The following is a 15,657-nucleotide window of genomic DNA, read 5'->3' on the forward strand; positions in this document are numbered from 1 at the left end:
CTATTGCCACTGTCAAGATAGAAAACTATCCATAACCCCAAAGGAACTAAGGAACACACTCATGCTACCCCTTCATCTTTGTACTCCCCTATTCCCACTGTCCCTGTCACCGTGCAACCATTTATCTGTTTTCCATCTCTATAGTTCTGTCATTTGGAGACTGTTACATAAATGGAATGAGGTGCCCTTTGAGACTGCCTTTCTTCCACCAACTATAACGATAATAAAATTGAGAATTGGCAGATTTTTTAAAAAGATAATACTTACTACTGAATCCAAAAGAATATTTTCTGGTTTCAAGTCTCTATTAAAAGGAAAGAAAAGCAAAACTGAGTATTAACTGAAATAAAGTAATAAAAAAAGATGTTTTTGTAAGAAATACATTAAAACGTACCTGTACACTATTTTGATGGAGTGCAAGTAACCCAATGCACTGGCAATTTCAGCAGCATAAAACCTAGCTCTGTGTTCGGGAAAGGACCGTTCTCTTTGTAAGTGGAAAAACAGCTGTAAAATGGAAAAAGAAATGGGTATTAGGATCATTCACACATAAAGTGAAACAAATATATCCTATAAATACAAAAAACAGGATTGGGGTTCTTCTGAACATGAGATAAAAAGCACAGAACTCTCACTCTGTATGTGTCCCCCTGTTCTCTCTTCAACCACACATTTTTCCTTACCCTTGCTAACCTGAACTTGCTCATCTCTCATTTATTCCTCAGTCCTCATTGTAGCAAAGTCCTTACCACTCTGGAAAAGATTATCAGTCAAGACTGATGATGTGGACATTGCCATGGAGTGAAATAAGATCTCTCACTAGACCTTTTCTGATTGTGGTTTCATTTGGAAGAAAAAAAAGAAAAAAAAGAAAGAAAAAAATCAAACACTATTCAGAGAGACTGGAAACAAGTGGCGGCAGACCAAATATAACCCACAGATACAACGTGTTTGAGCCAAATACTGTTTTTAGAAAAAAATCTAAATTAACTGTTAACATTTAAAAATGGAGAAACTTTTAGTAAAAATTCAGGTTGGTTTCTTCTGGGGGTGGGAGGGAGGAAGCAAAGCAACATTAAGCCTAAATTCCAGTGTGGTAGCAAATGGCTGGCGCTAAGCAGCAGCCTCTCCTGTTCATTTCCTGTACTTCTGAAATCATATTTATTTCTTACCAAATCTGTCCTTTTCTCATTAGGTCACCTGCCTGGGCAAAGTTTGCCCTAGGTCCTTACTCAAAGTTCCCTGGCTTCTAAAACAATGATCTCGCTCCTTCTTCCCTGGAGAATTCCATCTCTGCTGCTTTCCAGCCCCTTACACCTCAGGGACAGCAATGTGTCTGGACTCAGTTTCCCCACTGTTATTTTTTCTCTGGATACCCTGCCCAGGTAACCTGATCCATCCAGTGATTTTAACCACCTCTGTGTTGACGTCTTTCATGTGGACATACCCCACCTACACCTCTGCTTGGAGCCTCTCCTGCAAAGACTTGATGTCTACTGCTTTTTCTGGAATATTTCACACGCCAACACATTCAACTTGTCTGGAACAGAGTCCCTTGTCTTCTTTGCAGATTTACTGCTACTGCTGCTGTATTCTATCCTTAATGACATCACTTTCTACCCAGCCCTCTGAGCCATGGGAGGCAACAAGGTACAGTGAGAAGAGTCAGGTTTTAAAGCTGATCAGACTTGGATTCAAATTATAGTTCTTCTCTTTCTGTATGCAATTCATTTAACTTCTCTTACAAAAACTATACCCCAATTTTTCTTAAACTCTTCTGAAAGGTTATGGTGAAGATCAGTTATAACAGATCCTGACAGAGCAGGAATGTGGAGGCTGGCTTGGGATTCATCTAGACTGTTCCTTTACCCTTAGCCTCTCTATCTATTGAATAAATGTTTCTGTTTTTATCTTTTAATTATTTCTGAAATACTCCTTCCTGTTTAGCCCTACTATACTTCCTCTATTAGATGTAACTAATAGTACTGTAATATTCTATTTATCTGAGCACATCTATCCAATATAATATTAATGAAAACTACCCAAAATGAAAATCTGACCATACACCAACGATAGCTAACTAAATCAAAGGCACCCTGCCAAGGACTTTATGTGCTTGTATTATTTAACCTACCCAACTAGTTTCAGGCAAAAAACTAATGAGGAAGCTGAGGTTTGGGAAGTCTTGTCTATATGCTAGTATCATATAAAAGTAAGTACACATGTCAAGGTTAAACTGTTAAGTAATCAGAGGGACTATCAACTGATGAATTACTGAACTCTACATCTGAAAACCAATGATGTTCTACGTGTTGCCTAATTGAATTTAAATTAAAAAAAAAGAGAGAGAGACACCTGGGTGGCTCAACTGGTTAAGCAACTACCTTCAGCTCCGGACAGGATCCCAGGAGGGATCAAGTCCCGCACGGGGCTCCTTGCCCAGCACAGTCTGTTTCTCCCTCTCAAATAAATAAATAAATAAAATCGTTAAAAAAAAAAAAAAAGTCAGGGGGACAGTACTAGTGAGAATAACAGGAAACCGATAATGAAATTATATCCCTCCTATCTCTCTCTGTACTTTCTCATATTTATTGCCCTTCTACTACTGTCCCATTCAGCTTCTCCTCCACCAACCCCAACATTCTATTCCATTCTTTTTATTTCCCATTGTCTTAGCCAAGTTTATCTTTTAGAGCACAAGCCTACATTTTCCCACCTTTGCCACTCAGTTTATGAGCAATCACTGTGTAAAACGGGATCAGACGCAAGGTCCCCAAACAAGACAAAAAGCCACAGACAAAGCAGGAAGCTTGCAACAGGATCTAATCTAATCTAATCTAATTGCAGGACATTTCAAAGTCACGGACTAGTACTCAGGTCCAGGTTAAATCCAGGACGTGACATTTACTAGAAAACATGGTGACATTGAGGAAGTTACTTAACTTCTCTGAGCCTTAGAAGAGTATTTATCTCAAAGAGTTATAGTGATTAATTGAAATAATGCAGGTAAAGTAATTACAAAGTTCCAGGCCCTCAATAAATTCTCATTATATGTTAGCACTCCTGTACGCACAGAATAAAATGACAAACTTCAAATCTTCAACCTTCAAAGTTTTGCCTCCTCAGCAAGGAGGCATTTTTGTCATACAAATGCAGAGGGTTGAATAATGATTCTTTTAACTATCTTCCCCCACAAATGACCCAGGTGTGTCTGATCACCTTTCAGGTTTGCAGTCTCCCTTCTAATTCCTTTATTCTACAGTTAAGTACACTATATTAAGTTTGAAATAATTATTTTCCTCTCTCTCTGATCTAGGACCAGGGGATGAAAGATCCTTTTGTCAAGTCTAGGACACAATCTGGGAAAATAATTTTTAAAGACACTTGGAGCTCAGATATCAAATTAGAAAGGTATGAGGACTGAGAAACAGAATAACAGGGGGTAGTCCACTCTCTAAATCCTGGAATCACACACTGCCTGAGTTCAATTCCTGGTTCTAATACTTACTAACCACATGACTTGAGCAAGTTACCTAGCTTCTCTGTGCCTCAGTTTCTTTATTTTATATAACAGGATTGTTATGAAGATAAAATAATAGAGAGCCAGAGTCCTGGGCACATTCAGTATACTTGATGCATGTTAGTTACTTCTGTAATTATTATCATGACAGTAGCGTTTTCCAAAATGTATTTCAATATCCTTCTAATTCAGAGTTTTGGGGAATATTATTAACAGATTTGGTTCAAACAAAAAGGGACTGTATGCTAAGAAAATACTTTCAAAGAAATCTTCGCTTTTTTAAGGCAGAACTCAAAGTCTTTAACATGCTGAAACATACTGTGAATCACCAAGAAACATATTGTTAATTGCCAATGGGATAGAACATGAAACATTTTCCACACTGACTTCATCACAGAACTCTTTATTAGAGGATCTTCTTGTCTGATTATAGTTTGCATGTTTTAGACAATGACAGGCTAGAGTAATCTTTATATGCAACTGTGGAGACAGTAATTATCTAAATACAAATCATGTTTTATTCTAACGTTTCAGTGTATTATGCTTGCTGTATCACCCATGAAGTCTGCAGCTTCACATCAAGGTTCTTTTATGACTCTTCCCACCTACACACCATAAGCTGTTTAAGAGCTTTGTTTACTGTTCTCTGTATCTTGCTTTGTGCTTATTAGCCAGCATCTTGAATCCAATAGCTGTTAATGCTGGCCTAGCCTTCCAAAAACTGTGAAGCAAAGGAAAACTATGACTTTATTCTAGTTTTTCTAAACACTATCAAGATTAGAAAACTAATCATAAAACTCACCTCCCCTCCGTTAACAAAATCCAGAACAAAATAAAGCTTTTCAGTTGTTTGGAAAGAATAATGTAATCCAACCAAAAATGGATGTTTCACATTTTTCAAAAGCACATTACGTTCAGCCATGATATGTTTTTGCTGTTTAAAAAAAAAAAAAAAAAAAAAGTAAAGGATCAACTTGTATTATATACCAGGAAACAATTCTGTTAATTGAGAAAATGGATTTAGGAAAAACAACACTATTTTATTTTACCTCTTTTCTGTTGAGAACTATTTTTTTCTGTAACACTTTGACAGCATAAAATTTTCCATCCAGTTTCCTTTTTGCAAGAAGAACCTGTTGTAGTTAAAGATTGTGCAAATAATTAGACATTTCAGTATTTTGATAGAAATAAGTCACTTGTCAACAAATCCATATTTAAATTATGTACAAAGAAAGTCTAAATGAAATACAGATAATGTTTTAGTTTTGAAAACCAAAAACTACTGAATTTTTATTCTACTTCTTCTTAGTTTTCTTTTTTTTTTTAAAGATTTTATTTATTTGACAGGCAGAGATCACAAGTAGGCAGAGAGGCAGGCAGAGAGAGAGGAAGAAGCAGGCTCCTCGCTGAGCAGAGAGCCCGATGTGGGGCTTGATCCCAGGACCCTGGGATCATGACCTGAGCCGAAGGCAGCGGCTTTAACCCACTGAGCCACCCAGGAACCCCTCTTCTTAGATATTTTAATAAAACAATAAACAAAAAAGGGATGTTAATCACTTGAATAGCCAGGTACCATTTCTTTGTCACTTAATGTGCTGATGTTTGAGACTTTTACTAAATTTAAGTCCCAGAATCTATACTGCTTGAGATTCTCAAGTGTGTTCAGTGTTATGTGAGCACACAGCCAGCCTTGATTCCTAAAGAGTGTCCTTAGAAAATACTGAGGCTATCAACTTCATGGATAGGTTAAAAAACAGAGAAGGAAATGGTTTCTACGTGATCAAAATGCATTTTTGTTTTAACATTTAGGTTTCTCTTATAAGTGGTTTTTTTTTTTTTAAAGATTTTATTTATTTGACAGACAGAGATCACAAGTAGGCAGAGAGGCAGGCAGAGAGAGAGGAAGGGAAGCAGGCTCCCTGCTGAGCAGAGAGCCCAACGTGGGACTCGATCCCAAGACCCTGGGATCGTGACCTGAGCTGAAGGCAGAGGCTTTAACCCGCTGAGCCACCCAGGCGCCCCCTTATAAAGTTTTTAATTCAGAAGCATTCAGAGAAAGAAGCACCATGTGTAGCTGAGTTTCTACAATGGGCTGGGCTGTACGCACTTTCAAGGATCTAAGGAAATTTAGAAACGCTTGCCCAAGAAAAAAAATACTTAGGGTTTTGCAAATAACTTTAAGGGATTCAAGATGCCCAACAAGTTGTGTTAACTATTAAGTGACCCATTTCAAAGTCGCCCGGATGGCTGAGTCAGTTAAGCGTCTGTCTTTGGCTCAGGTCATGATCCCAGGGTCCTGGGGTTGAGTTCCGCACCGGGCTCCCTGCTCAGCCAGAAGTCAGCTACTCCCTCTGCTTGCTACTCTCCCTGCTTGTACTCTTTCTCTGACAAATAAATAAATAAAATATTTAAAATAAATGAATGAATGAATGGATTTTTAAGATAACCTGTCATAGTGACTAGTGACACTACTGGGCCTTATATTCTAGTATATGTGTTGTCTTCCTAACTACAACATAAAACCCCAGGTGTTAAATGTAAGTGTTGAATCACTAAATTGTGCATCTGGAGCTGGTATTACACTGGCTGTTAGCCAAGTGGAATTTAAATTAAAAATGTTAAATTTTAAAAAATAAAACATTATCAGTAGCCTGAAGCACCCCTTCTGCCCTATTTCAGAAACTACTTATCCCTGTCTTCCTCAACTATCTCAATTTCAGGTTTTGTCTTTTTCTGAATTTTATGTAATTAGAAATCATATAAAGTTATATCTGATTACTTTCATTCTAAATAATGTAATATGTATTTATGTTGTGGCCTGCAGCACAATTTTTGTATTTTTACTGTTGTGCAGAATAACACATCACACAATTTAAAAAATTTGATTCCAGTATAGTAACTCAACAATTCTATACATCACTCAGTGTTCATTATGGTAAGTGTACTTTTTTTTTGATAAGTGTACTCTTCATCCCCTTCATCTACTTCACCCATCCCCCCACCCACTTCCCCTCTGGTAACCATCAGTTTTTCTCTATAGTTGAGTTCATTTCTTGGTTTGTCTTCTTTTCTCACTTTCTCATGTTTTGTTTCTTAAATTTGCATATGAATGATATATAGTATTTGACTTTATACTCTCTAGATCCAACCATTTTGTTGTAAATGGCAAGATTTCATTTTTTAAAGCTCAGTAATATTCCATTGTGTGTGTGTGTATGGATATGTATATACATATACTGTATCTTCTTTATACACTCATAAGTCCAGGACACTTGGTTTGTTTCCATGTCCTGGTTATTGTAAAATAATGCTGTTATAACCATAGGAGTGCATATATCTTTTTGAATTAGTGTTTTCATTTTCTTTGGATAAATATCTAATATTAGACTTATTGGGTCATATGGTAGTTCTGTTTTTAATTTTCTGAGGAAACTCCATACTGTTTCCCACAGTGGCTGTGCCAGTTTGCATTCCTACTAACTGTGCACAAGGGATCTTCCTTCTCTACATCCTTCCTTCTCTACATCAAAAAGTGTGATTTTAGGGGCGCCTGGGTGGCTCAGTGGGTTAAAGCCTCTGCCTTCGGCTCAGGTCATGGTCTCAGGGTCCTGGGATCAAGCCCCGCATCGGGCTCTCTGCTCGGCAGGGAGCCTGCTTTCCCCCTCTCTCTCTGTCTGCCTCTCTGCCTACTTGTGCTCTCTGTCTGTCAAATAAATAAATAATCTTTAAAAAAAAAAAAAAAGTGTGATTTTAGCCATTCTGACAGGTATAAGGTGATATCTCCTGTGGTTTTGATTTGTTGAGCATCTTTTCATGTCTCTGTTGGCCATCTGTATGTCCTCTTTTGAGAAGTTTGTTCATTTCTTCTGCCCCCTTTCTAACTGGATTACTTGGGTTTTCTGGTGTTGAGTTATTTCAGTTCTTTACCTATCTTGGATACTAACCCTGTATCAACCATGTCATTTGCAAATATCTTCTCCCATTCAGTAGGCTGTCTCTTTGTTTCGTTGATTATTTCCTTTGTTGTGCAGAGACTTATTTTGATGTAGTTTCAAGAGTTTATTTTTGGTTTTGTTTCCCCTGCCTCAAGAGACATACCTAGAAAAATGTTCTTTCAGCCTATGTCAGAGAAATTACTGCCTGTGTGCTCTTCTAGGATTTTTATGGTTTCCATTCTCACATTTAGGCCTTAATCAAATAGAGTTTATTTTTGTGTATGGTTTAAGAACATAGTCCAGTTTCATTCTTTTGCATGTAGCTATCCAATTTTCCCAACACTGTTTGTTGAAAAGACTTTGTCCAATTGCATATTCTTGCCTCTTTTGTTGAAGACTAATTGACTATAATTGTGGGTTTATTTCTGGGCTCTCTATTCTGTCCCACTGTTCTATGTGTCTATATTTGTGCCACTACCATACTGTTTTGATGACTGCGGCTTTGTAGTGTATCTTGACATCTGGATTGTGATATCTCCAGTTTTTTCTTTTTCAAGATTGCTTTGGCTGTTTAAGGTCTTTTGTGGTTCCATATACATTTTAGAATTATTTGTTCTAGTTCTGCGAAAAACTGCATTACACAGTTTAATACACTTTTTAATGGACAGACATTTGGACAGTTTATGAATAACAATGCCATGAATATTCTGGCAAATGCCTTTCTTAGCACATGTGTGCATGCATGTCTATTGGACATACAGCTAGAAGTAGAACCAATGTGTCACACAGATAGTGGCATACCTTTAGCTTCAATAATTAACAGCAGTTTTCAATAGCATAGGTATTTCACACAGGAATAAATCTAATCAAAGATGTGTAAAACTCTATATAAAACACTATAAAACATTACTGAGAAAAGTTAAAGATGAATTAAGTTAAGAAAGGGATATACCAGGGTGCCTGAGTGGTTCAGTGGTTGGGTGTCTCTGCCTTTGGCTCAGGTCATCATCCCAGGGTCCTGGGATTGAGTCCCGTGTTGGGCTCCCTACTTGGCAGGGAGCCTGCTACTCCCTCTGCCTCTACCCCTTCCCCCCACACGTGCTTGCTTGCTTCCTCTCTCACAAAAAATTAAAATCTTTAAAAAAAAAAGAAAAGAAAGGGATATACCATGGTCATGGATTAGAAAACTCAATAATGTAAAAGTAATAATTTTTCCCAAATTGACCTACAGATTAAAACTTAAAAAGATATGCAAAGGGCTAAAACTTTTTTTTTTTTTTTAAGATTTTATTTATTTATTTGACAAACAAAGATCACGAGTAGGCAGAGAGGCAGGCAGAGAGAGAGAAGGAAGAAGGCTCCCTGCCAAGCAGAGAGCCTGATACGGGGCTCGATCCCAGGACTCTCGGACTACAACCTGAGCTGAAGACAGAGGCTTTAATCCACTGAGCCACCCAGGCGCCCCAGGGCTAAAACTCTTGAAGAACAAGGAGGGAGGACATGTTTTGTTGGATATCAAGCAACACAGTCTAGCAGACTGATGGAATAATATATAATATCTTGAAACATAAACATATAAAATCTAGAAGAAGATCCATGCATATATGGACACTAGATAAATGAAGAAGTTTACCCTGCAGATCAGTGGGGAAAGAACTGCTGTTTCAGTAAATTGTATGGGTCAGGTGGACATCAATAGGGAAAAAATGAACTGCGACCTTACAACTTCATGCTACATCCAGGAACCAATTCCTGGTAGACTCTAGATCTAAACATGAAGTTTCCAAAAGACAATGTTTTTTGTTTTTTGTTTTAAAAATATTTTATTTATTTATTTGAGAGAGAGAGAGAAAGAGCAAGAGCACAAGAGGGGAGAATGTCAGAGGGACGAACAGACTCTTCACTGAGCTGGGAGCCTGATGTGGGACTCAATCCTGGGACTCTAGGATCATGACCTGAGTGGAAGGCAGTTGCTTAACCAACTGAGCCACCCAGGCGCCCCTGTTTTTTGTTTTTAACAATGGATTATCTCTAATATCCTGAGATTCTGAGCTCAGTATCCCTTTCTAACTTTCTGTTGCTATACTAGCACAATGTCTAGCATGTACTGGGTGGTCAACATGTGTGTGCTGTATTACCACACATGGATTTAATTGTATGGTTATAGTTTCTGGTATCCAGGGAACTCAGAAAACAAACTAGAGATACCCAAAGCTCAGAACGTAGCAAACCATAATTAAACACATGCATATTTATTTTCACTACAGATTGAAGCGTAATGCAAAAAAGCACTTAAATATATCTAACAATTCTGGCAACTTCATCCACAATGCTTCTGGCCTTAAAGCAGATTCTCCTTCCTTGGTATGGCCACACTGTCAAGTTGTATGATTCATCTGACGTTCACTGTATGAGGAACGGCAGGGTTTTCACACATCCCTTTCCTTCCCCAACTGTTATTTTCACAGTTGCTCATTTTTGTCTTTCCAGATTCAGCCTAAACAGAACCTCTTTAAAGCTGACCTTGACCAACCCACCTGAGTAGGAATTTTCCCCCCACTTGCCTATTGTCCTCTATCATACATTCTATTTTATGTTTTACATCACAGTCCCCATTACTGCTTTTCATTATTTATTGACTGCATATTTTTAATTGCCTCTTTCCCCTATGAGGTTGCAAGCCTCACATAGATAGAAACTCTCTCAGTTTTGTTCAATACTCTCTAACTAACCAGGAGCCAGTACACTGCTTGGCACGTGAGAGGTGCTAACTGTATGCCAGCATCTGTGTGACACATTGGTTCTACTTCTAGCTGTATGTCCAACCTACATGCATCCTATGCACCAAGAAGGGCATATGCCAGAATAGTCAAGGCATCGTTATTCATAAACAATCTAAACACTCAAACAAATGAACTTTATGTTAAAATTTGAGTAAATGCCTTAACTACCTAAGTATTTTGAAGGTAGAGAAAGCATCGTAACTCCATGTCCTGCATACCAGCAAGTCCTGTGGCCTGGAATGTATAAGGCATGCATTCCTGAAGTACTTATTTACTGAGTGGCAAAATAAAAACACTCTTACCTTGCCAAAGCTGCCTTTCCCAATAACTTTCAGGAAATCAAAGTCTGTTGGTTTAGCACTGAAAAAATGAACGATGACAAGAATTAGCCTCCTCGAAACTGGAAAGATGTTAACTTTTAAACATTTCTTAGCACCTCACTCTTTACTAAGAAAATGCCGGGCAAAAAACATTTTAGCATGAAGACTCCAGGTTTCACACGTGTAGTTTCTCATCTTGAATATAAAATAGGCAATAATGGATAACAGTAAATATCTACTTGCTGATAAGACATTTTACAACTTTATTAAAGCCTTGTTAGGTTCTGCTTAAGACAGATTTCATTAATAGTCCCTTTGGGAGAAAACGATAGATCTCTCTCTATCTATATCTATATCTATATCTATATCTATATCGTTTTGAAGTCAATTTTATTTAACCACAAACCTCACCCATGTTGTTAATAAGGACACTGAGTAACTATATAAATTAGTAATACATTCCAAGGACTACCTCATCTGGCAATTCTTTGGACATATAATATCACTTATTGTGCATTACACATAAAAGACCTCTCTGCTTATTCTCATAGATGGTAATGCAGGAAATCCAGTAGAGAAACCAAAAGGAATACTACTTTTGTCCTTTTATTTATATTGACCTGTCAGGTGAAAACAACATTGGCTGTAGGTACGCAAAAGCACATGGCAGCAGAAAGTTAAGCCAAAGCAGCCAGAAGAGCTTTTTCCTTCAACACACTCTGAATCCCAAGTTGGACTAGGTAGAGGAGAAAAACTCCATTTAGATTTTAAACTTCCTTAATTTTTCTTAAAAATTTTATTTATTTGAGAGAGAAACCACAAGCAGGAGGGGGAGGCAGAGAGAGAGCAAGAAGCAGACCCCTCCTCTGAGCAGGGAGGGAGCCTGACATGGGGCTCAATCCCAGGACACTGAGATCATGACCTGAGCCAAACGCAGATGCTTAACCAACTGAGCCACCCAGGTGCCCCTAGGTTTTAAATTTTCTTTAATTCATTACCGAGATAAATGGTCAATTCAAACATGAGAGTAACACCCAGTCTAGGTTAAATAATAACAGGTAAAGATTAGGGAGATAAATACTTAACTAGGCTCAGGTGTTTTTCTTCTTCAAGAATCTGCTCTTTGGACTAGTTACTTTGTTCTTGAATGATATGCTGAGATACTGAAATAGTTTTTTTTAAACAAACGTAATTGCAAAAAATCATGCAAATTCATCAACCATGCAATTCCTCAAAAGAGGCTAACTGAGGCAAGACCCAAGGCCCCAGTGTTAATTGTTGGTGACAAATCCTAACTGAAAGTCAGTTTCTGTTTCTGCGCTGCCTGACCAACTCTGTGTATGGCAACAGAAAAGCAGCTTAAAACCAAACCTCCCCTTCTGGCTACCACCTCCCCCATTTCTTTGCTTTCCTTTGCAGTAAAACTCCTCAAGTAAGAGATCTAAATTCTTTGTCTATTCCTGCTATCCTCTCCCTTAATTCTCTCTTGAACTCCTTCCTATCAGGGTCTGTATCCACCATACCACTGAAATGGCTGCAAAGGTCACCAATGACTTATCAAGTCCAGTGGTCAATTCTCAACACTTACTTGCTTTACCAGCAACATTAACAGAGTGAATTACTACCCCCTTGAGACACTTTGTTCACCTGATTGTGTGACACCACATTCTCAGTTTTTCTACCTTACTGCAGCGGTGAATGACCCAATCCTTGGGTCTGTCTTTACTCACTAAGTGGATCAAAAGGGTGAGGGAAACATTACATCCTGGGATAAAAGACAGACGACTTGAGAATGAATGTGGTGAACCTGAAGGATCATTATAAGCCAAGTACAGCAACACTATACCTTTTCCTAAACCATGGCAGATACCACTCATCAGTCAGGGCACTCCTCCAGCTGAGCCAAGATGTGGCCCTGGAATCCTTTGTATTCAGTGGTCTAACCTCTAATGAAATGCTGGAGTTCACATTCAAGAAGAAGTCTGTATTTGCCATTCCTGCTCTTCCTCAAAATGCCTTCCCTGTGCTTAAGCAAATAAGGGACTATGAGAGGACTGGTTAAAGCAAGTTTACTACCCTTTACTATGCTAATGTCCATCATGACTCCTCTGGAACAAGCTGGCTGACAACTAGGGTTTCAGCAGTAAACACTGAGTACCAGTCATACCCATTAAGCCTGTATGGATGCTTCTGCCAGAGTAACCTCCCAGGACTTAAGATCTCCTTAGAAATACAGTCTATTTCCATCCACTCCTCTGTACTTAGCGAAATAAGTCAATCGGAGAAAGACAACTATCATATGATCTCCCTGATACGAGGAAGTGGAGATGCAACATGGGGGGCTAAGGGGGTAGGAGAGGAATAAATGAAACAAGATGGAATTGGGAGGGAGACAAACCATAAGTGACTCTTAATTTCATAAAGCAAACTGAGGGTTGCTGGGGGAGGGGGGTTGGGAGAAGGGGGGTGGGGTTATGGACATTGGGGAGGGTATGTGCTATGGTGAGTGCTGTGAAGTGTGTAAACCTGGCGATTTACACAAATAAAAATATATTGTATGTTTATAAAAAATAAAAAATTAAAAAAAAAACACACACACACACAAAAGAAATACAGTCTATTGGCTTTACACACACACGCGTGTGCGCACATTCATACACATACACACACACACACACACACACACACACGAGAAAAATAATAGCGGAAAAAAATAGCAAAAAAGCAGAACCCAATTACAATTGGTAGATTTAAAAACTCCTCAGAACTCTATCAAAGCAATGCAAAGCTAGAGCAGTAAAACAGGCAAGCATATGATAGTATTATATTCACTATAACTATGGTTATTATATTTTTCAGGATTCTAGTTAAACTGGTCTAATTAAAGTGGTATGTACATACACAGGCACAAAAAAAGGTCTTCTCAGAATTCAGTTAGAGGAAGTTTGAAACAGACTTACTGAGGATTTCCAGATGGTCCCAGGTTGATGTTCTGTGAGGTAGAGTGTAGCTGTTGGAATGGGGGAAAAAAAGCAGTAACGCTCTTATTGGAGCTTCAAGGTTATCAGTCAGTGAATGTTTCTGAAATAAAATATACTAACTCTACCATAAATATTGGATATACTGCATGTAAAAGAAGCCTGAAGTCCTAATTCTTAACAAATGCACTAACTTATTTGGAAACACACAATCAATATAATTACGATAAATTTCAAGAGCAGTTGTAAGGAAAAACACAAGGCAGAAATAAAGCTCATGGGTGTCAAATGTAGTACCCTGGGGAAAGCTCCTTGGACAAGGTAGGTGTAGAAACCACAATTTAGGAAGGATCATTTCTACGTTTAAAAAGCTGGTTAAAATGGCTGTCTGTTTTTTCAAATTTTCAAGTAATTGTTTATTAATTTATGATATGGAAATAATATCATGATAATGAAGACTACTAAAGCTGGATTGAATTATAGGAGACAGACCTATTTCTAAATCAAATACATATAGACAAGAGCGCTTTTCTTTCTAATTCTACCCTGTAGTCAAATAAAAATTTTAAATAGCCTTTTCTCTTTACAATAATTAATACAGTAAATTCGATCCCTAATATTAATTTAGAAGTAAATCTTTACTTACTATGCCATAAAGCAATTTAACTAAAAAAAAAATTCTCGCTCATTAATTAATAATTAGCTAGAAATTTAACCCCAAATCCTGCAAGATTAATCTCGTGATCTTGTTAACACGAGCACTTTTTATAAAACCAACTGTAAGTGAATTCTGCTTCACATAAATTCCCTTTGAGATTCCTTATGCATAGATAATTAAAAGTTATAAATATCCTAAATATGCATACTTTTACTACAGCCCTGCATAATTATCCTTCAAGAAAGTTATAGATACGAGCTTTAAAAAATTCTTCTCTTTAATCAGAACCAAAAAATTTTACCTAAGCAATTTTTTATTAGAGACCTACATCATACAGATTTCTACTTAAATTCATTTGAAACTTACCATCTCCAGAATGCAAACTACTTTTAAAAATAAAGGGCAAAAGTTCCTAAGCATAATGTATTTCTTAAACAATAACAATACTGGCACCAGCTTTTAACTTACAAAACAAAATTTTCTATCAATATCTCTACATGAAAAATCTTCATATAATACAGTTTTAGCCCCTAGAAGACAGAAATACAGAAGACCACACAATCTAGCCCAAGACAAAAATAAAAAGTATAAAAAATCTGATTCGAGAAATGAGAAGCATCCTGTTGTGCCATAATTTTAACATGGAGGAATCTTTTCTGTTTATATATTATAGTGTTCCAGAGAATCTGATAACATAATACAAACTAAGTTACAATTTTGATAAATTTATTCTTTTAATGAAAGTGCAGAAAACTGATGGATCATTTTTTTCTTTTTAAAGATTTAGTTCAGAGGGAGAGGAAGAGATAGGTCAAGGGTGAGCAGGGGGAGGGGAAGAGGGAGAGACTCTTCAAGCTGACTTCCCATTCAGTGTGGAGCCCCATGCAGGCAAGTCCACAACCCATGAAATTATGACCTGAGCCAAAACCAAGAGCCAGTCACTTAACCAACTGGGCCACCCAGGCCCCCCCAAATTGGATCATTTTTCCATTCAATTAACTCTCCTCATATAGATGAGGGAAGAGGAATTCAATAAGCATGGATTAAAGAATAGGACAACCTATATGCCCTGAATTGCACCAAGCACAATGATAATGGAAATTATTGGGAAATATAATCAGATAACTTTTTACTCTATCTACTATTTTTAATGATTATACTAAACCAAGGATGAGATATAATTTATTAACAGTGAACACTAATAAAAAGCATGTTTCTTGACTTTTTTTGGCCTCTACTTTTCTCTCACTAAATAAGGTAAAAGGTCCAGATGCCCTGAAAGATATTTTCTGGCTATTAATTAAGTTATCCGTGTAGAAGTCCTTATCAAACAGCTATACCAGGGTGCCTGGGTGGCGCAGTCCGTTAAACATCCCACTGGTGATTTCGGCTCAGGTCATGATCTCATGGGTCTTGAGACTGAGCCACTGGTTAAGCTCTGTGCTTAGCAGGGAGTCTGCTTG

At 37.6% G+C, this 15,657-nt stretch overlaps 1 protein-coding gene across 4 annotated transcripts in view; it reads right to left on the bottom strand.

The window, feature by feature from the left end:
• Positions 1 to 15,657, bottom strand: part of LOC122904546 (serine/threonine-protein kinase Sgk3) — a 185,045-nt gene that overhangs the window by 25,169 nt on the left and 144,219 nt on the right. For all 4 annotated transcript variants that reach the window (XM_044245515.1, XM_044245514.1, XM_044245513.1 and 1 more), the window contains exons 7-12: positions 13,519 to 13,568; positions 10,541 to 10,598; positions 4,570 to 4,653; positions 4,323 to 4,454; positions 395 to 507; positions 268 to 304 (exon numbers count right to left, since the gene is read on the bottom strand). In XM_044245515.1, coding sequence (XP_044101450.1) covers positions 268 to 304; positions 395 to 507; positions 4,323 to 4,454; positions 4,570 to 4,653; positions 10,541 to 10,598; positions 13,519 to 13,568 — 474 coding nt within the window. The remainder of the gene's footprint in view (positions 1 to 267; positions 305 to 394; positions 508 to 4,322; positions 4,455 to 4,569; positions 4,654 to 10,540; positions 10,599 to 13,518; positions 13,569 to 15,657) is intronic.

This window comes from Neovison vison, chromosome 4 (assembly GCF_020171115.1).
Source record: "Neovison vison isolate M4711 chromosome 4, ASM_NN_V1, whole genome shotgun sequence".
Taxonomy (NCBI): Eukaryota; Metazoa; Chordata; class Mammalia; order Carnivora; family Mustelidae; genus Neogale; species Neogale vison.